Source organism: Lygodium microphyllum, chromosome 24 (assembly GCF_053477565.2).
Source record: "Lygodium microphyllum isolate KBCC chromosome 24, Lygodium_microphyllum_v1.1.10, whole genome shotgun sequence".
NCBI classification, from domain to species: Eukaryota; Viridiplantae; Streptophyta; class Polypodiopsida; order Schizaeales; family Lygodiaceae; genus Lygodium; species Lygodium microphyllum.
In genome coordinates this window covers 120661653-120683501 of record NC_141158.1, presented here as the reverse complement: position 1 = coordinate 120683501, position 21849 = coordinate 120661653, and the positions used below count along the sequence as shown (strand labels likewise).

At 46.4% G+C, this 21849-nt stretch overlaps 1 protein-coding gene across 6 annotated transcripts in view; it reads left to right on the top strand.

Annotated features, from left to right (window-relative positions):
- LOC148015585 (ARM repeat superfamily protein) overlaps window positions 1-21849 on the top strand; it is a 232961-nt gene that overhangs the window by 75450 nt on the left and 135662 nt on the right. For all 6 annotated transcript variants that reach the window (XR_015688455.1, XR_015688456.1, XM_087665936.1 and 3 more), the window contains 8 exons: window positions 3945-4022; window positions 4204-4271; window positions 4364-4463; window positions 4559-4735; window positions 4822-4911; window positions 5584-5649; window positions 6264-6362; window positions 6473-6547. Coding sequence is in view for 4 of the 6 variants with exons in the window: in XM_087665936.1 (XP_087522062.1) it covers window positions 3945-4022; window positions 4204-4271; window positions 4364-4463; window positions 4559-4735; window positions 4822-4911; window positions 5584-5649; window positions 6264-6362; window positions 6473-6547 (753 nt within the window). In the remaining 2 variants the exon portion in view is untranslated. The remainder of the gene's footprint in view (window positions 1-3944; window positions 4023-4203; window positions 4272-4363; window positions 4464-4558; window positions 4736-4821; window positions 4912-5583; window positions 5650-6263; window positions 6363-6472; window positions 6548-21849) is intronic.

The window sequence follows — 21849 nt, the reverse complement described above, 5'->3', positions numbered from 1 at the left end:
CCTTTCGGGTGTGAACGCACATTAACAACCCTAAGGTCTAAGGGTTGTACTTTTGTACTTTCATCACACACTTGGGAATAGCATTGGGAATCGTGCTATCTTCACTCTTACTCTCTCTACCATCTACTGTGTGCTTCCAGCTGAGAGCTGCCATATCCCATCTCACAAGATAGACCACCCCAGTTCTTCTCTACATGCAATAAGATTGAGACTATGTTTCAGCGACCAATGAGGGAATTTTTGAGATGATATGTACCCTCACACCACCAAGTAGCTTTTCGTTATCTTTTGTTATTAGCATTTAAATTCAGATCTCTTTCTCTATTATGCTATTTATCTCCAAACACTTGTAGCGTTTTACAGATAGTTGTAACTTATGGTCTCATAGGTCCTCTCTCTCGTATAGGTCCTCTCTCTCTCTTTTTTTTCGTGAAGATAATTGAATTAAGTAGCAATATTTACATCAGACCATCAGGTCAGCTCTCTCTCTCTCTCTCTCTCTCTCCGTGAAGATAATTGAATTAAGTAAATATTTTACATCAGACCATCACATCGGCTTAGAACTCTCCCTCCAAAAAATATATACATCAAACCATCTGGTCAGCATTCTCACTAAATCTCTTACATTCTGTTGGGATGAGTTTGGAAAGCTAGTGAGTAGGGGTTTTTTAGTAGTAGGTTCTATAGGGTGTTCAGTAACGATAAAGAAATACTGCAAGGGCATCAGTGATTTTACCAGCCTCCTTAAGGTCTCTTTCTGCACTCCAGTAGAAAATTCATCCAATCAAAAAAAGCATTCAGTGGGAGATGTCTCACAGGGAATGGAGCACGGGTTTTTTGGGAGGACAGATATCTTGGACGAGATGTCTGTTAGTATATTGATGATGTATAGGCGTATTGGAGCTTGGTGCTCCAGCTTGTGGGGATGAGATGAATGATGTTGCTTCAGAGTTGGGAATTCCCAGAGAGTTGATGCAGATGATAAATGCAAGCATAACTGCCTAGCGTAGTTGAGAGGTTTCGTTAACTGTCTAGTGCAGTGGAGTATTTTTCTCAACTTATGAAGAATCCTAAGTTTGCTGCACTGTTTTATTCTTTAGAGCTTGCAAAGGGGAGTAAACAAGACACACCAATCTGGGATCCTAGTGTAGTTGCAAGATAGCCTTTTGGATCTTGGTATGTAGTTTGACAACGGACAATGATTCCACCAATGCAGAGTGTTCGAGTTCAGGAGTTTGTTCTTGCATTAGATATGGAACTTAATGAACGAGTTAATTATTTCAGGATATGTAGCAAGCACAACAAGCAGTTCAGCCACCATTTATGCATGCTGGTTTTTTTGGAGGAGTCTTTGTGTTCTGTGTTTTAGAGTATGGCAGCCGACATTCAGGTGGGCCAGGGTCCCAATGGTTGGGTACAATCACACTTGTTGAGCTCAAACATCATTCCGTACCGATCACCTCTTCAAAACAGCCCCAAAACATGTAAATTACAAACAATTTCATCAAACAGGTAGTGGTTCTAGAGAGTTTCTATGTCCCATATGCAAAACCCTAATTTGGGAGGATCCTTCTTCATCTGTAAATAGATGGGCTGCCAGCTACCTACTATCTTCTGTCTAGCCCCTCCCAACTGCAGCATGAACCCCTTTGGCACGGTGTCTTGATTCTAGCTGCCTTACGTGTGTTTGCAGTCCTATTGCTGTCACTAGCTATTTTCCTCTCTTTTTGGCACCTTCCCAGCCTGCGTTTACACCTCTTGCTGCTGGTCGACTGGTTTTTGCCCCTCTTTGACACCTGCTGCAGCTGCGTTTTGCTGTCCAGCAGGCCGCCATCATTAGTACACCCCTTCTTCAGTTGCTGCTCTGCTGTTTACAGTTGCTGCACAGTTTCCAGCTTCTTATCAGTGGTGCACTCCTGTGTTTACGAGTTTCCAGCATCTAGACTGGTGCATTTTGGTGACCAGCCTGCTGCCATTCACTATTCAGCATTCTTTCAGCTCTGACTTGACATCACCCTTTGATATCATTCATTGGTTTGTTCTATACACTCTTACATTCATTCAATGCATTGATTCATTAATTTAGAGTTTTCTTCTCTTTGTGTTTGATGTGTTTTAGTCGTTTTCGTACATTGTGTATTTTCTCAACTCCTAGCATATCTTCACATGGTATCAAAGCCGGTTCTCCTTTAAAGAGTATTTGGTGGTATTGTGGAGGCTTGGTTTTGTGCAAGATACGTAGATGACACATAGCCAATTCACAATGTCAAACTCCTCGGGATCCTACTATGTCTACCAACATTTCTTCTACATCTGGACCTATTGGTCATGTTGGCCACCTCTCTGATGAAGGAGGACATATGGCATTTAAAACGATTGGCAAACCATCTTCTTTATCTTAGCCAAACCTAGTGTCAAGTTCGTATCATCCTTTTGAGTCATATGAATCAAAACCCTCTCCTATTTCTTCTTTTGTTGTGTAGGATTTGAATAATTTTTAGTATGTCAATATTAATGGAGGAGGCTGTAGACGCAAATATATATCTAACTCCCAAGATACAAAGGCGGCTTAAAACAAGGGTGACAACTTCCTTTGATGGAACCAAAGAAACTAAACTAAATTGGCAGCAACTTCTTGAAAGAAACAAGTTTTGAACACACTGCCAAAGATCGGGCCATGTGGGGAGGAGTGTTGTACGAAGACCCAGGGTCTTCCTCCTAAGAAACCATAGTAGACTAGTGCAACAACTTCCACTCTTGCTAGAGAATCCAGTGGGTCTATGTTTCCTACTGCTATTTCATCTACTCTTTTTGTCACAATGGGTCTCTCTCTACACCCCACCCTAGGTACACCTCGCCATCTTGTCGTGTTTCATTGGCAGAGGCCTGTTGATGAAGAACATGATGGTGGCCACATCCAAGTAAGTTACCCCTAATTCTAAGCAAGAAAGTCATGATATGGATGAAAAGGCTTAGAAAGTGCATGATAACCAAAATCCATACTTGAGCATGTTATGGAGGATGTATCTCAAGAGAAGAAATAAGAAGGGAAGAAAAGGGGCAAGCAGGGTATTTGCAGGTTACAATAAGATCTTGAGACTGCCACAAAACTTTAAAATGTCTTAGAAGAAAGCATACTTGGACGTAGAGTGCAATTCACACTTGGCAAAGTCCTTAGAATTATGAAGCGTGAATTTCATGATGCAATCATTAATATGCTAAAACAAAAAAGGTAGTTTGGTGGTGAAGTTTTGCAAGCATTGATGCAGGTTGACAAAGACATAGAGAATCAACTTCAAAGAGAGTATGATGATGCATGTAATGTTGTTTTGGAGTAATATCATGTTGAAAATTGGCTGAATGGGTGTGTAGATAGCATGTGCCCCATGTGAACCAGTTTGGAATCACGATACCTTGGATTGGTTACATGGAGCCTAATTCTGGAGAAATTTAGCTTTTTCTCTGCAATATTATCTTGTACTCTGAAAATAAATTTGAAGCTTAGTGGTGGTGCATTGTCCAACATTCTCCACACAGTGATAACAAACGCTCCTATAAGTTTCAAAATGAAATTAACATATTAACTTAAAGACATTTGGTTTGTGCTTACAGGATTTACTTCCATGATGTTTGAATTGCAGATTTAAGGGCCATGTCTTCAGCTTTGGATTTCTAAACTGTGAATAAAAGTGGGATTCTGACCCATTGTTGAAGTTTGTTTGATGCTATTGTGTACATTGTATGACCATCCACATATGCAGCAGATGTTTGCAGATGTGGAGCATGTTCAGAAAATGCTGTGTGAACATAGTGATTGAGCTGTGGGTTGCCTGTCTATAATGTTCCAAATGTAGACATATAATTGTTTCACACTTATATTCAAGCTGCCAACATTCAAGCTGCCAATGTACTAACGGTATCTTTGTTTTGCTTGTGGATGTTAGAATTCAAATGAGGTGCTGCAGTGCTTCTTGACAATTGGAACTGCTTTCAGTGATGAACTTTTTACACTTCTTATATCTGTAAGCCATTTTATCAACAAAAGGAACTTATATGATCAGTGATGAGCTTCCATATGGGAAAATAGACACTTGGTTTTTGTGTTGTTTGGGAGGTGGTGTGTGTGTGAGGGGAAGTGGAAGTGGGGAGGGTAATCCAGGCGCTTCTTCGCCTTAATTGGGAAGTGTATTTTTTCCCTGATAGAAAATTGGTTTAAAAGAAGATTCAGCTCGCCTTGGAACAATAGCAATACTTCAGCATCTCCTTCCACGGTTCGTGTTGTTGGATGGTTTGGGTCTTTGTTTAGACTGATAGAAAGTTTCTGTCTTGTTAACTGTCAAGCAGTGCACTTTTTGCTACTCAGGCTTCATGAAGCTTGGGATGGAAGGAGGTCTCAGCTCGTTGATACTGTCAAACCTCTTCTATATGAGCAAGATTTAATTCTTCGAAAAGCTCTAGTAGAGGTTTAAATATTGCACCTTTGTTAACATCTTATGGTAAAGGTCTACAAACTTGGATGTAAATCACACATGTATGTGTTTGTGGCTTGTAACTGCAGTTGGTTGTTTCAATGGCCTCTTGTGGTTGGGTGGAAAAGGGTTCAGGGGAGCTCTTCGTAGAGTTTCTTGCCAAGCAATGTGCAATATCTGAAGCTGATATTGACAAGTACAGAGGTGAAACACGGTTGCCTAAGTCTGCTTTTAGCATACAGCCAAATAAGTCGTTCAAGACAGAGGTTAGTACTCAGCTTTGAATCAGTCCTTCTGTTATATTGCAAATCCTATTTTCAGCTTTTGGTACCATAACTCTGTTATTTGACAGTTGAAAATGGGGGCAGTATCTCCATCAGAGTTGCGGGCCATGTGTGACAAGGCCATGCTCCTCCTTGCTGGCACAATGCCAGAGATGGAGGTAATTTCTATCTTTGGTCAATGTATCTTCACCTCCTCTCTCTTTTGTAAACACCCTTGTGTTGATCAGATTTCTTATGGGGACTGTCAACACAAGATTTAGAGTGGACTTACACTACAGCTTTTGACAGTGACATGCCAAAAGAGGTTGTTTTAGTGACAACTCGAGAAACAATTTGTGAAAGTTGTTTATAACTTCTGCAGGTACGTTTAGGGAAACTTTTAATGCAATATGCGGAATAGAGTTACAGTGCAGTAGTATACTGTATGATAATGGGCGAAAGAGAATGTTTTAGTGAGGTTCTAGAAAGCATAAAGAAATGGAAAAAGTCGTTTTTTTTCCCTGAAGAAAAGAATGATGTTATTAATAAATCCCCTGGGGAGAAAATATCCCAAAGTACATATATAGCCACTATTCTATGCTACGTCTTGGTTATAAGTATTGCCACCAGACTATGCTCTTGTAACCTCATTGATGCATATCTACTTGTTTAAAGTGGGGTTCTTTTCGTTTACTTTCCTCAGGAGTAAGAGATGTTTATTCTTATTGTCTTGTCATTCATACTTAAGGTTGGTAAATATGCAAGGATCTATTGTTCCAGCAGTATCTCCAACTGCTGCATGCTAATTTTAGTAAAACTTGTTTTGAGACATTCTGTTTTTGTGTCTTCAGCTTGTTCTTTGGCCATACCTTTTGAGATTGATAGTCCTTAAGGATTACACAGGTGCAATTTCAACGGTAAGAATGGAATCATACTGAACTGTATGTCTACACAGAAAGGTTTTTCTAATGACATGTTTTAGTGCTTACCATTTGTTTCAGTTTTGGCCTCCTTGCATGAACTAATCCAAAAAATAAAACAAAGAACCTCTCTTTTTTGTTTTTCATAGACAAAGAACCTCTGTGTGTGTGTGTGTGCGCGTGTGTGCGTGCGTGCACGTGTCTCTGTTTTTGTATTGTTTAACTGGTCTAAGGCTCATCAGTGAGGTGAAATACACTGATATGAACTTGCATGCATGAAACACTGCTCAATTGGGCCCACACCAACCTGTGCTCACACCTGCCATCAACCATTTTGCTGGAAAGGGGGTGACTTCAAATATCTTAGAAGAGGACGCGTTTGTTAACAGTGAGACAGGATATGCAATGAAAGTTTGATTCACATGATACATAAGCATGCAGAAATATATAACAGACTGTTTCTGTTTCCTACAAGACAAGACCTTTTGAACGTCTCTTGCTTTACTAATTCCCAAAAAACTAGGATCCATGTGATCAGACTAGATCTCTGAGTAACTGAAGAGTTTCCTAAAGTTTTAATCTTCATGGTAGATGTTGATTCTGTTTTGCAGATTTGTAGATGCATTTCGGACATTGCAAGACGGAAGATAGCGAGTGGTTTCAGCATGGAGATAGACTTTACATTGCTTCAGGAGATACCTAAACCTGAGGTCTTGGTTGCAAATTAAGTTGAAGAAGTTGACCTTTGACTTTTGATAGTGAATGAACAAAGTTGCCGTTATGAATCTATCATATGTGATTGAATTTTTTGTCCTCGCAGGAAATTTTGGCTCGCCTGCTTATACTTTTACAAAATCCTCTTGGGAGAGGGCAACTTGCATTACATATCCTGACGGTTGGTCATACCTATCAAATTTGTGGTGTTTGAGGAGCTTTTCTTTTGTTTATGTTGCATTGCCAAAGTTAGTGAAGGGATATCTTTTGTTATATGTTTACTCTATAAGACAAAATTACTGATACGTGAAAATTTCATAAAGCTGTGATGACATTTTGCAGCAAGAAAATCATATGCAATCAGCTTTGTAAAGATTTGTGATTTTCTTTTCCCAAAGAATCAGACACCACATATCTCGAGATAGCACAAACTGATCTCACAAGACACCACAACAAACTTGGGAATTCAAAATGATTTAGAGCTAGGAACATCTGTGGAACTGCCACACTTTTCCATAAGAGAAATGCTATCCTCTTTAATTAATAACAAGCTGAGTTGAAAAAAGGAGAATGCTGAGGTTTTTTTCCAGAGCCCAAACGAAAGCAGCATGGGTTTTGTCCTCCTATCAATAGCAATAGAAAAAGAAAAATTCTGCTTCTCTCTTTCTCTTGAAAGCCCTTTGCCAGTGACCTGTTAAACATAAAGGCAAGGAGAGGGACCAAAATGTCCAGGGAAAAAATGATGTGCTCAGCTTGTATATGTATGTGATCCATTGATCATCCATATTGTAGATGCTTTATGGTCTTAGTCACTATATCCAAGGCGAAGAAGGTGGGATGAGGCTCGAGGGTGTGAAGTCCACAGCTGGTGTGGTACATCATATAACCTCTCTCCATAGGGGTGCATAATCGCTGGGTCTCCTATGGGTGCAGGTTGGCTTGGCCCTCATAATTTGCACTATGCTATGGCTACATCTTTGCTCATGAATAGATAGTACAAATCTTAGTATTGTATTTCGCTCATATGCTTGCGTTTTACTGCATGTAAGAGTCCTCATCTATCTAGGAGTATCCCTCTGTGTGATATGCCCTAGCCCTCTTATGGGTCTAGAGGTGTCTGTGTAGCTCTTTGCATTCATTAATGTACCATCTCATCTATTCTAGGGCATGGTCCTAGGTAAAGAGTGACCGACTATGTGGGTGGAGTATGGAAAGCTTTGAAGGACCATTGAGTGTAGGATGAAAGCGAGCTGGGAGGTGAATATTTCTAGGGGAGTAGTGTGCCCGAAATGGGTGAGACCACTATAGACAAAGTAACTATGTATATCATGCACCTCGTGTGTGAAGTGAAAAGTATTGGGGTAGATGTGGGTGATGGTTGGTACTTGTGGGTACATTGAGGTGGATATGGTGAGGAACATTTTATATGTGAAATGTTTCACCTTGAAACATTTGATCTTAGGGAAGGTTTCAAGTAAAATGCCACGTGAAATAGTTGAATAACACATATAAGATAATTTTCTTCATAAACAATGAGTTATAGCTTACAGATTTATACCATGCCAATCCTTTCATATCAACAAATGACTTTTGTTTGGGCTATACGAGATTAAGAAGGATGAGATTCTATATATATTTTGTGCAAAAGCCCTAAAAAAGACGAGAAATAAAAAATTTCCCATTTGAAAATCTTGTTTTAGTTAGCAGTTTCAATCAAGGTGTTTCATGTTTCAAGGAAGCACTTAAGGCATTTCGTGTTTCAGTGCTAGTGAAATGTGTTTCATGATTACCTTACTTGGGAGTTCTATAGCCTTCTCTAGTATAGCCTTCTTTATCATAAAGGCCATCTTTCCCACCTCATCTCCGCATTGAAATGTGAGGGTGTGCTTTTCTGAGTCCTCCCCTATCCCGCAAGCTTTGGCAAAAAGGAGGGGATCATCCTTTTTGTATCCAAGTTGCACACATAAGGCCTTACCATCTTCGAGGAAAGGGAATACTCTGTTTCTTTTTTTCCCCCTTTTCATATTTTTCCTCACCATTGTCACCCACCTTTGCTGCATAGCTTTGGGTTTGACATCTGAGTTTGGTGATTATATTTGAGATCTCTTCTTTATTAGTTACAATCATGTCCTCTTGTATCTCCTTTCTTTCGATGTTACTCTCAAGGTTGTAAGTTCTTTTCTTATTTGTTGAATTTCTTGCTGCATGTCTGCTCTTTCCTTGTTCTACGCTTTAGTCTCACATTGTCATACACTTCCACCTATATGATCCGATTGTGTGCATGTGATCGGAACTCAAGCGTAGGAGGATCAAGCTTGCACACAAAAAGGATTAATGCCTTGAAATGTGGGCTAGATTCATTAGAACATATAGTTACAATTAGTGAGATGACATGATAATGAAATATTTGCACTTTGTGCATATGTCGGCTGAAATCTTAAAATGCACATATGTTTGCATGGAAAACTCATAGAAAGATATCCACATTGTTTTTGTAATATGCTTGTAATTTGAGGGGTCTCTAAATTTAAGGCGATTTCTAGATTTTGGTAGGTTCCTAAATTTCAAGAGCCTTGGATTGGTCTAAAAATACAAGGTATAAAAAATACAGCAATCTCGGTGGCTTTTTGGCGACCGTAGTGGCCAGCCATAGCCACTCTCCCGGATCCCACTCCAGCTCATCCCATCAATTGGCCGGCCCTCCCAGATGCAGAGGCGCCACTCGTTGAGCTCCTCCCAGAAGACAAGGGTCCAGTCGCCACGTCTTCCCCTGGAGGCCAATCATCCGGATTCTCCTCCATGAAAGGAGCACCGTCTACTCTACCTACCACCTGTAGGGGGATGGATGCTGGTGAAAACCTAGTGGCCCTTACCTCCCCGGGCTATATCGGCCTGATACTCACTGAGGTATTGCTGTGTCTATCTCCCTTCTCCTCAACTCGACTCCTCTCTGGCAGCCTGATACTCACTGTGGCACCTGCTTGTCCACCATCCTGTACACCTCCCGCCATGTCCTGATGGTACGAGCGGGGCCGGCCTCCCAACCATTCCATTGGATGTGGGAATGCTCGCCAATCTGTGCCCATTTCTGATCTCTGACTTGGGGGTTCCAGATCACCCGTTGACGGTCTGTCTCCTCCTGGCAGCTCGGGGGACTCTGGATTAGGGCCTTACGGAAGCCGTGCCACACGGGAGCAAACTGCATAGGAAAGGGGATCTGGGGGGGAGTGATCTGGACTATCGTGAAGATCCATCTCAAGGACGGCCTCCACTCAGTGCCAAGTCTCGGTCTACAATCCTGAAGACCCTCTTGCAATAGGACCTTCCAGGTCTGCCCTGCTGGTGTGAGGCTGTAGACTACTAGCTTGCCCAAGAGGGACATACTCTGATACTCTGGGTCTATGATCCCAAGCCCTCGCTCTGACCGATGCTGTATGGTGGTCACCCATGCCTCCTTGGCTTTGGAATGCTTGGAGCTGTCTCACTTGGCGGACCAAAGGAAGTTCCGCTCTAGGCGGCAAAGCTGCTCTACACAAGATGAGGAGAAGCACCAACACAAGGCGATGTACCAGGCCGTCGCTAGGGGGACTTGATTAACCACTAGGGCTCGGCCTGCTAGTGAGAGGCGAGTAGTACTCCAGCAGGTCAGCTTTCTCCGAATAGAGTTGAGGACTGAAAGAAACTGTTGGGTGGGAATGATGTTGAGTCCCACCTAGAACCCTAGGTAACGGACAGTTTGCCCTTTGCTCACCCATCTAAATCCCAGGTGGATGCCCCACTCCGTGTTGGAGTTCGTGTTTGTGAGGAAACCAACCGACTTTTGCCAGTTGACTTTTGCTCCTGCTGCAGAAAAGAACACCTGAAGAGCCAACCTCTCTTTCTCTCTCCAGCATCAACTCATCGTCCTCTATGTTGAGTCCTGTATCGTGTGCATACTCTGAGTCTAGCAACTTAATCTTCTCTCTCATTGGAAGTCGGAGGTTGTGTAACCCGCTCACACGTGACCTGAGGAAGTGAGACATCGCCTCTGTAAAGAGTAGAAATAGGTACGTGGCTAGGGGGCAACCCTTCCGGACTGATCTCTCCAGTCGAAACTCCTCCTCTCGCCTACCACCTATGAGAACCTTGCTGGTAGCCGATCTCTAATGTGCGGAGACCTTGCAGATCCATGCCTGGGGGAAGCCCAACCTCACCATGGTGTCCTCTAGGAAATCCATTCCACCTTGTCATAAGCTTTCTCGAAATCCAAGAGTAGTAGGGCCAGTCTCTGCCCACTGTGCTGAGCCCTCTTTGTCACCTCAAAGAAGGTAAATACATTGTCTAGGATGCTCCTATCTTGGACAAAGCCTGCCTGTGTGTCATGAATGATGTTTGGAATCACTGGGCGTAGTTGCCTACCAATGATCTTTTCCAGTGCCTTATAGGCCACTGACAATAAAGTAATCGGTCTCTACTGGGAATGCTCCAACCGGTCTCCCCCCTTTTGGGAGAAGACTGACGATGCCTGCCGGAAGACTCCCTGGCATCTATCCTAAAGTGAAAATTTTGTGGAAGGGCATAAGTAAGGGATCCTTCACCACCTCCCAGTAGGTAGTGAAGAAAGCCTTAGAGAGGCCATCCTCTCCCGGGCATTTCTGCGTGTGCTATGTATAGAAAGCCTCCTCGAGTTCCTTCTCTGTGAAGGGGGACTAGGAGGGAGCGTCCCATCTTCTCTGTGATGAGAGACGGGATGTGATCCCAAACGTGCAGTCTACATCGCTGTTCTTTAGCTGAGGTTGTCTCCTGCTGGAAAAGGCGTCTGTAGTAGTCAGTGGCAATCTCTATCACCTCGTTTGGGCTAGAATGAGTCCTCCCATACTGATCTCGAAGGTTGTGTATCTGATCTCTTGAGGTGCGAGGTTGGTGCACTTGAAAAGACTCCTTGGACATCGTGTCCCCTTTCTAAGCCCAGAAGGTTGCTGACGTGCGGAAAGAGAACTCGGAGCGCTTGTGCTCTAGGCCAGCGATGACTGCTCGTGTGCGCATCTCCTGTATTTCACACTACCATAGCCTCCCTTTATAGTAGTGCAGCCCAAAAACCCTTGAATTCTCGGGCATTAGGAGGCATAGGATAATCATGCAGTCGATCTCTGTTTCGATGATGGTTAACACACACAGTAAGAAATTGGACAGCTCGTACATTATCCTTGCTTCGAATTCGAGCATAGGAAGAACCATCATCAAGAGCTTTTGTTTCCAAGCGGGCTTTAGAAATGTAAGGTTGCCCAAGAATGATAGGGTAACTACAAGAGTCTTGAACAAAAAAGTGAAATTGTCTTTTATGTCTCCAATAGCTACCTGCACATTAGGACACATAGCATATAACTCTCCAGAAGAGTTATTTGTAAGCATTTGTTCGGTGTGGAAGCTGTTGATGAAGAAGAGGAACTATGAGGCATGCGTATACGCTTCGCTGCCGGCGTGGATGGTGAACTCCGTTCCCCCATGGTCCGCCTTGGGCGGACCATGGGGGTGATGGATATGCCTGGTGGTACCACCAAAGTATTTATCAACCAGACTGAGAGGCGAGACTCCGTACACTGGTAGAAATGGGCCGCCTGTGCCGGGGGCCACTCGATCACATCCATTGGCGCTCTCCACTGCGGTGGGGCTCGAAAGATGATGCTTAGATGAGGGACCTCGGTCCCAGCGTACCAGTTGATGTCCATCATGTAACTCCGCCATTACTGTGAGAAAAGTGTCAGTCTACCTTGTCCCATCCACTAGGAGATGTGGTTTGCCACCTGGCTCTTCATCTCCTCCTCTATCTGAGTCGTCGTCCAATCTCATGTGTGAGAGGTGTGAAGGAAGAAGCCGTAGTTTGGTCCATCCGGTGGTGCTAGTAGATGGACCTTGTGGCTCCTAGACTTATGTACCACGAAGATTCCCACCTCCATGGGTAGTGGAAACACTCCGCGCTCCACAACTCTCTAGTAAGACCGCAGTCCACTGCGAAAAAACTCGTGGTAGTAAGTGCACTTGTCTCGGGAACGTGTGAGGGGCGGCATGGACGGATAAATTGGTGGCTGTGTGAGGGGGGGCTAGACTCTTACCTACTGTGAGAGAGGGGGGGGGGATGGGTGAGGGAGGGGCCACCTGTACTGGGTGGGGATTAGGTGGGGGTGCTGGTGGGCAGGGGTGATGGTAGGGAGGGGGGATCGAGGGACGGTAGGGTGGTTGGAGATATCCGGTTGTTGGGGGGGGGGGGGGGGACCAGTAGCTTTGGGGGAAGGGAAGTGTGGACTAGGGTCGGGGGGGAGCCGTGAGGGGGGGGGGGGGGGGCTGTGGGCCCTCGGGTGAGGTGGCCGGTGGTGCCTCTGTGGGGGGTGGATGTGTAGACCTGTGGATAGTGTCAAAGAGCCGTCCAAAGTCTTTTAGCAAATTGGCGATACTCTATCGCCAGTCCGGGGAAGAGAAGGATAACCGGGTGTCTAAGGAACTTGTTGTGGAGTGCAAGTGCCTCCACTGTGAAGCCACTGTACCGAGGGCCCATGTAGATGACCCCCTTCGTGGAAGCATAGGGTGAACTGGCTAGTAACTCACAGGCTGGGTCAGCCGAGGTGAGTTGTACCATGAAGATCCCTTGACCCATTAGAAGCGCCTCCATTATCTGCACTCTGCCGATGTGCAATGTAGAGTGAAGCCAATCCCGAAGCTAGGCCCTGGATGGGGAGTGACCTACTACCTGACCAAAGATGGCTGTTTCTTTAAGCTCTAGCTCTGTGGCACGGAAAACTAAGAGTTGTTCCTTAGAGAGGACGATGCGCAAGGTGTTTGAGTGGGGGGCACTCGCAGAATGCACCGGTGTTTGACCAAAGGTTTCCATTGTGTATCCTTGCTCAGAACCTAGCAAACACGCTGTTGCACTGCTGGAGGGGGAGGGGAAGTTGCTGCAGAGGGAGGGAGAAATTAGAGTGAAGAAGTGGAGGGGGGGCGATGGCGAGGAGGGGGAGGGGGAATGCCTTTTTTCTCGTTGGGGGGGGGGGGGGGGTGTTGGGCACCACTGTAAGCCGGCTCACAATGGCCATAACGTGGGTGTTGGGCCTGTCGGACAGGGCTCGGGCTGCACTACGGAAGAGGTGGAGGACCAGGGCGGAGGAGGCGGGGGGGTCAAGGCGGAGGAGGCGGGGGTTCAAGCCCTCAGCCCCCGGGGACAGGGCGAGTTTAGGTGGGGGACGAGCTGGCGGGGTGAGGAGGAACAACAGGCAGGTGTGGGATAGGCGGATACAACGCTGTGGGGGGGGGGGGGGTTTTGCGCCAGCGAACGGACGGAGCAGCAGGCGAAAGGAGGCGGAGGCAGCGCTGGGGGGGGGAGTCATGCTAGGACAAGGTGGGCGGGGGGAGTCGGAGCAAAAGGGGGGGAGTAAGCGCAGCAGAAGATGGTGGAAAGTGGTATGATGGGGGGTGGAGCAGGCGCGTGCGCGTCGGCTGGAGCTTCGTTGCTCTTGATTTTTTTCTAAGGTTCAGATATGTAGCCTACTACTTTTCCTTAATCTTGTTTTTGCTGGTTTCAAGAACTGTATCTCTGCTCTGCCCACACCCTCTTATGGAGAACATGAGAGTCATCTTTCCCTAGCCATTTGCTATTATCTAGTGCTTGGTTCCAGCCTCTGCGCCTTCATTTTCTTGCTGTTGCCACCTGCCTAGGGTTGTCACGTGGTACCTTGGAGCTGTTGCCTACTGTCAGATTGCTGCGTTTGTTGCTGATGTCATCATCTGGTGCTAGCACTGTCAGTCACATACTGTCCTCGTCTTTAAAATCAGTTTTTATTGAGTTTTTATCTTCTCCTGTTATCGCCTGCATCTTTTGTACAGGCGCTTGCTGATTGTAGTTATCGCCCAGTTTTCCTCTTTGCTCAAGTATCTGGTGTTTCCATGGAGGCTACCTCTATACCTCCGGCATGGCACCCATCTCTTGGACTAGCCGTAAGTAGGAGATTGTGGCTGCTTTCACGATTGAGAGAGAGTATTGCGCTCTTTTCGGTGGTACTATGGAGATCATCTATCTAAGGAACTTACTGATTGCATTACAGTTTCCTTTCGAGTTGCCTATTGCAAAGGTTGAGCTAGGCACCATTCACCTAGAGTTTGTGCCATCAAGTGATAACTTTGCGGATAGGTTGACCAAGGGGGTCAACCGGTTGGTTCTAGAGTATCTTCTATCGTGGATCGGGTTGGGTACACTGTCCTGTAGTTCTTTCGATTGACGGGGAGAGGGTGCTTTCCTCTTACTTCTCCTTCGAGCTTAAGAGAAGGCGGTTTACTTTCTTTAATAGTGATAGTGGTGATGTTTATAGTTTTTGTCCTTCAGAAATTTCTTTATTTTGTATTGTACATTACAGACATTTGTAACTTTATTCGCACTGTTAGGATAACATGTTTGTAAAAGGACACTTGGGAAAGTAAACAATTTCCGTGTGAGGGCATTGTCCAAGTGGCACCGTTGCATCGCATTTTGCACGAGTATGAAAACTTGCTTTTTCATTGGCATAACTCCATACATTGCCATTCTGTTCATGTAAACATGTATATATGCGTATTTATTCTTGTGTGGTCACCCTTTGAGTGGTCAACTCCAGATCCACCATACTCGTGGCATTGCATATGGGAATCTCCAAAGGCAGTGTTTTTTTCCCTATGCTTGCATGTTGGCTTTGCTCATCTTTGTTGCTTACTTGCGGTATTGCCTTTGTCTTTACATATTCATAATATGATTGGAACATATACACTTCGTTATGAATCGTGAGGCACTTATCCCAGTAGTGTATCGAATTGCTTTGCTTGTTTTCTTAATGTAGTGGGACTATCAATTCTTTTTTTCTATATTTTGGGGCACAGTGACTCAATGGGATGAATAGTGTATATGTTCCAATCATAATATGATTGGAACATATATACTTCGTTACGAATCCCGAGGCACTTGTCCCAGTAGTGTATCGAATTGCTTTGCTTGTTTTGTTTATGTAGTGGGACTATCAATTCTTTTTTTCTATATTTTGGGGCAGAGTGACTCAATGGGATGAATAGTGGTTTGTAGGACTTGGTAGACCTATGGGCAGCCGCCGAGCACCCTTGGTCCAATGCCCTGGTATCTCTGGGGTGATCACTTGGACTTCCTTGGAAAGATAACCATTGCCTTTGTAGTCTTGGTAGGTCAGTGGGTAGTCGATGTGGACCCTTTGCCCGGTGCCCTAGTTGCTTTTGGGATGGGATGCCTTGAGGCATAAGAATAATCAATATAAAGGGCTTATTTCCCCACGGCTCAGTTTTGGGCTTTGGAGGAGATGTTGAGCTAAAATTGCTTTAGCTTGACTTAAACAGTTCCAAAACACGCTTGCTTGATGAATAAATCATCTTAGCTTCAAAAGAAACACAATCCTAGAGAGTTAGTGTCTCAAATGTAAAAATTTAATTTGGGTGTCCTAAACCTTCTATAAATAGACATGCAACACACCACTCTCCCTTAATCTTGTTTTTGCAAGTTTTAGGAGTCATATGTTTACTACCCACACCGCGTTTGCGGAGCACATCGTGATTAGAGCTTTCCTTAGGCATCTTCTACCATCTGATTCTTCATTTTAGCCTTCGCCTTCATTTTGTTGTTCTTACCTCTTGTCTACAGTTGTTGCATGGTACCTTGGAGCTGTCGCCTATGGTCAGCTTGCTGCGTTTGCTCTGTTGACACTATCTTTTGGTGATGTCGCTATTAGTCAGACATTCTCACCATCTCCAAAATCTGTGTTTGTTGAGTTTCTCTCTCGTCCAATTGTCGCGTCCATCTCTTGCACAGTCGTTTGTTGTTGATTGCAGATGTTGCCCAGTTTTCCTCTCTCCTCAGTATATGCGTTCTTAGTCTTTCTCTCTCATGCATTGTCATTTGCATGAGATCTAAGCGTCTTTGGTTACGTTTGTTGGTGTTTGACACAAGGTGGTTGCCTTGCTACATTTTAAGATCCATTCGGAGTGCGAAACGCTCATGAGCTCATGATCTTTGCCTTGATCTCAGATATATGAGAGTTCGAAGATCAGTATTCACTGCATAGTGTGTTTGTTGCATGTGCATTGTATGTTTAATATTAATTCACTTTATTATTTATTGTGCTCACTATCTCTTCGTTACCCTAAACCTAAATGTGTTATGTGTTTATTAGTCTAAGCTTTGTTGTACAATTGGTTTTGTGTTTTTTGTGTTTAGAGCATTTCTTTAGAACCGGTATAAAGAGAGCTTGTTTCTCCTCATTCTATATCCATTTTCTTGGCTATGAATTCTTGTACAATAGTTGGAGATAGCCTAATGTTGGCCCTATCCATCTATATCATCATCCTTCACTCCACCCAAGACCTTCATATCCTCTATCCTTTTTCTATTGTTTTGTATGACAACACACCTAAAAATTTATTATAGGCTTCGATTGCAAAAATGAGAAGCAAGGCATATCGATGTATTGCTGCCAATGAACGGAAAAAGGCAGATTTTGCACGCCTTTACTCTTATCTTGTAGATTAATCTTTTGTTTTTTTAGTGTAGTAAGTGATGCATGAGTGCATACATCTTTTCATGATCTTGTGAGAGTGAAAACTACTTCTTGTCACTTTGTGATTGATTGTAAGTGAGTTGTTTCCTAAAGGAAGTGGATTGAGCAAAAGTAAATCCTTTGGGTGGGGAGAGAGATATATATTTCTCTTCTTTTTTTTTTCCAGTAGAATGTGGCTGATTATATTACTCCAAAAAGCTGATTACAACAGAGTGCTCATGCTCAACAAAGTAAACTGGAGCTGATGCAATGTCACCACTACATCATGTATACAAGCCTCTCAAGGTGGTCTAGGGGGGATGGGGGCAAGAAGCCATGGGGGAGGGGTATATTGCCAAACAGGAGTGTCTGCTTGCATTACGAAAAATAGGCCCTGGCCGCCCCAGGTACGCATGGAGTGACCACGGAGCTCTTGACGAGCCCTGGACTCGCCCTGCACCTGATCCCATCGGCCGCGGAGGGAGTGAATGATGGATGTCCGTAGCTCTGCTAAGGTTGCAGGTGCTGAGAGCCTCTCACCGTCGAAGGCAACTTGGCATCGCGCCTTTCAGATATGCCATCCAGTAAGACTCCCTATGATCTCCCATATCTTTGATCAGTCTACTGTGGGCTCCAGTACCTGTCGGATAGGTAGAGCTTCGAGACCAACCACTGCGCATGACCCTGCCTCGATCATGAAAATCGTGTCCTGCATCCTGGCCTCATACAAAAGGTGACAGCCCAAGCTAATTGCCTACCAACAGAAAGCTCCCCATGAAATATACACGAGGCTGGGGGCTATACGTGGAAGGATACGGCATGCTCCTCTCCTCACTAGCTGCTCCTCCTCACAAGACCAAAGGCAGTGCTTTGGGGTTTCTAGAAACTGCTGAGTGCAGCACTTACAACCTCCCTCCTTCTACAACTGAGCAAGCCAGCTTCCCACTGCCAATCCTCCATGTGCCACCAACCATAAAAAATACGACACCCTCCTCGGCCTCAGCTATCCCATAGGCGGCTCCAGAAGGTCCGTCGGAAGGGCTCCGTGATGCTGTGCTCCGCCCAGTGCCTGCTGCGTGACGGCGCCCAGTCCATATCCTCCTATATCAGTACATGTCTGCCAATCTTGGCAGTGTATTCTAGGAGCGTGGGTGGCTTTTTTGCAACCGCAGAGGCCGGCCATAGCCACTCTCCTGGGTCCCACTCCAGCTCATTAAGTGGTCTACCCTCCCAGATCCAAAGGCGCCACTCCTTGAGCTCCATCCAAAAAACATAGGGGTCCAGTCGCCAAGTCTTCCCCTGAAGACCCACCACCCGAATCCTCCTCCATGAAAGGGTGGCAATCCCCTCATCCTCTTGCCCTCTGTCAAGGGCTAGACGTCCCCCCTCCTGAACGGTAAAGAAGGTCCCCTGGGGGGCACCACCCACTCTACCTGCCACCTGAAGAGGGATGCCTGCTGGAGAGAACGTGGCTGCCCTTACCTCCCCGGTCTCTATCGGTTCTCGTATCGGGGGGGCAAGCCACTCCGGAGGTATTGCTGCGTCTATCTCTCTTGTCCTCCACTCCACTCCTCTCGTGCACCCTGATACTCGTTGTAGCACCTCCTTGTTTGCCATCCTGTACACCTCCCGCCATGTCCTGATGGAACGAGCCGGGCCGGCCTCCCACCCAGCCCACTGGATGTGGGGGTGCTCACCTAACTGTGCCCCTTTCCTATCTTTGACTTGGAGGTTCCAGATCACCGGCTGACGGTCTATTTCCTCCTGGCAGCCCGGGGGGCTCTGGATTAGGGCCTTACGGAGGCCTTGCCACACGCGGAGTAGGCTCCGCAGGAAAGGTGATCTGGGCGGGGTAATCTGGGCTGAAGTGAAGATCCATCTCAGGGAGGGCCTCCACTCCCCGCCAAGCCTCGGTTTACTGTCTTGAGGCCCTCGTGCAGTAAGACCTTCCAGGTGTGCCCACCTGGTGTGAGACCGCGGACAACTAACTTGCCCAAGAGGGCCCTACTCTGATATTCTGGGTCTATGATCCCAAGCTCTCCCTTTGATTGATGTCGTATGATGGTCGCCCACGCCACCTTGGCCCTGGAGTCTCTGGAGCCATCAGACCCGGATCAAAGGAAATTCGGCACCAGGCGGCGAAGCTGCCCTACGGACCATGAGGAGAAACACCAACACGAGGCGATGTACCAGGCCGTCGCTAGGAGGACCTGGTTAACTACCAGGGCTCGACCGGCTAGTGAGAGGCGAGCCATGCTCCAATAGGTTAGTTTTCTCCTAATAGACTCTAGAACAGGAAGAAAATGTTGGGCAGGGGTGATATCAAGTCCCACCTGGAACCCTAGGTATCAGATGGTCTGCCCTCTTCTCACCCATCTAAATCCCAAGTGGACTCCCCACTCCGTGCTGGAGTCCAGGTCTGTGAGGAAACCAACCGACTTTTGCCAGTTGATTTTCGCACCCACTGCAACACAGAATACCTCAAGAGCCAGCCTCATTCTTTCCAGCATCACCTCATTGTCCTCTATGTAGAGTCCTGTGTCATTTGCATACTTTGAGTCTAACAATTCAGTCTTCTCTCTCACTGGAAGTCGGAGGCCGCGTAGTCCACTCACACGTGACCTGAGGAAGTGGGACATTGCCTCTGCGAAGAATAGGAACAGGTATGGGGCCAAGGGGCATCTCTCCATTCGGACCTCCTCCCCTCGCCTTCCGCCTATGAGAACCTTGCTGGTGGCTGATATGTACAGGCCGGAGACCTCACGAATCCTAGCGTGGGGAAATCCTAACTTCACTATGGTACCCTCTAGGAAATCCCAGTCCACCCTGTCGTAGGCTTTCTCGAAGTCCAATAGTAGTACTGTCAGTCTTTGCCCACTGTGCTGAGCCCACTCTGTCGCCTCAAAGAATGTAAATACATTGTCTAGGATGCTCCTATCCTGGACAAAGCTTGTCTGTGTGTCATGAATGATGTCTGGAAGCACATGGCGTAATCGTCTACCAATCATCTTTGCCAGAGCCTTATAGGCCATTGATAATAAGGTGATCGGTCTCCATTGGGATAGCTCCAACCGGTCTCCCCCTTTGGGGAAGAGACTGATAAGGCCTGCCGAGAGCCTCCTTGGCATCTGTCCTGAGGTGAATATCTCCTAGAAAGCCCTCAGTAGGGGATCCTTCACCACCTCCCAGTATGTAGTGAAGAAGGCCTTAGAGAGGCCATCCTTGCCCGGGCATTTTTGCCCATCTTGTGTATGGAAAGCCTCCTCTAGTTCCTTCTCTGTGAAGGGGACTAGGAGGGCGTGTCCTGTCTCCTCTGTGACAAGGGACGGGATGTGATCCCATATCTGTTGTCTGCATCTCTGTCCTCTAATTGAAGCTGTCTCCTGCTGGAAGAGGCGTGTGTAATAGTCGGTGGCAATCTCCATCACCTCATCAGGGCTAGAACGGGTCCTCCCATACTGATCCCTAAGGCTGCGTATCTGCTCTCCCACAGTGCGGGGCTGGTGCACCTAGAAGAACTCCTTGCACATCGTGTCTTTCTTCCGTGCCTAAAAGGCTACTGAATTGCGGAAAGAGAACTCCGAGCGCTTGTCCTCTAGGCCAGCAATGGCTGCATGCGCGTGCACCTCGTGTGCGTGGAGGATGGGGTCCCTTGGTGCCTCCTGCAACAATCTCTGTGTAGCTGCCAGGTCCCGCGGGAGTGCTCTCTCCTCCTCCCGGCAGTGTTGCCTAGCCTGTAGGGCTGCCTCTTGACAAATTCTGCTTGACTCGGCTAGAACCTCTGCAACCTCCTCTGCTATCCTGTCCCTCCTCACCCACTCTCTGGTCCAGATCTGCTCTATCTGTCTCGACACCTCCTCCCTCCTATAGATCAATTCAGGGATTTGACACGATCGTGTATCTAGGGCGGATGTTGGGGGATCAAGTGCCAGGAGAACCGGGCAGTGATTGGATAGTGTGGTACTTGCCAATTGCTCAATCTGGCCTCCGCAAGAACCTCCCCACTCTCCCACATAAAACCTGTCCAACCGCTCCAGCAAGGCTCGGCCTAGCCGCCTGTATCCCCAAGAAAAGTCCAACGACCTCTCCCTCCTATGGAAGGCAGGGTTTTTCCAGGCATCCCGTGCTGCGACTGCAAGCAAAAAGACCTCCCATGCCTCTTGTTCCTCCCCAACCATGCCCTAGTAGTTTCTGCCCCTGCCCAAATGGTCCTCCAAAGCCTCCAGATTGTTGAAATCTCCTTCAACAATACAGGAGTCCACCTCTGGGAGTCCATCTACAATTTCCACCCAGAACCTGCTGCGTGCCCTAACCTCCGTAGGGGCATAGACATTGAGGACTCCAACACACGAGTCCCCAATATCCAGTCTGATCCATAGAGCCCTTCCTGCCACTATTGTCCCGTGGTCTCGTATACAGGTGGTGAGACTCGGACCAATAGACGTGCATACGCCTCCGCTCTTGTCGTGGGCACCTATGGCTTGCTCGCAATAAGTATGCGAGCTGCCCAGCAGTACCTTCCCAACCTGCTGAGCCTGGGCGAGGGTGAGCTTGTGCTCCTGCAGTAGCAAGATGTCTATCCGTCCGGCGAGGGCAGGCTGCAGCTCCTGCCGGACAATCAACTTCCTTGAGCCACGCTCCCCACTGTAGTGGAGACTGTTCACATTCCAGGGTGCAAGGTGTAGGCTCATGGGGAAACCTGTGACTGACCGAACAAGCATCTATTCGGCGTGGAAGCTGCAGATGAGGAAGGGAGACAGCGAAGCATGCAGGTACGTTTTGCCGCCGGTCTGGATGGTGAGCTCCAGTCCCCCATGGTGGCCCTCGGCCGGATCATAGGGGTGATAGATGCTCCAGGTGGTACTATCAATGCATCTATTAGCCATGCTGAAAGCCGCGACTCTGTACATTGGTAGAAGCGGGCCGTCTG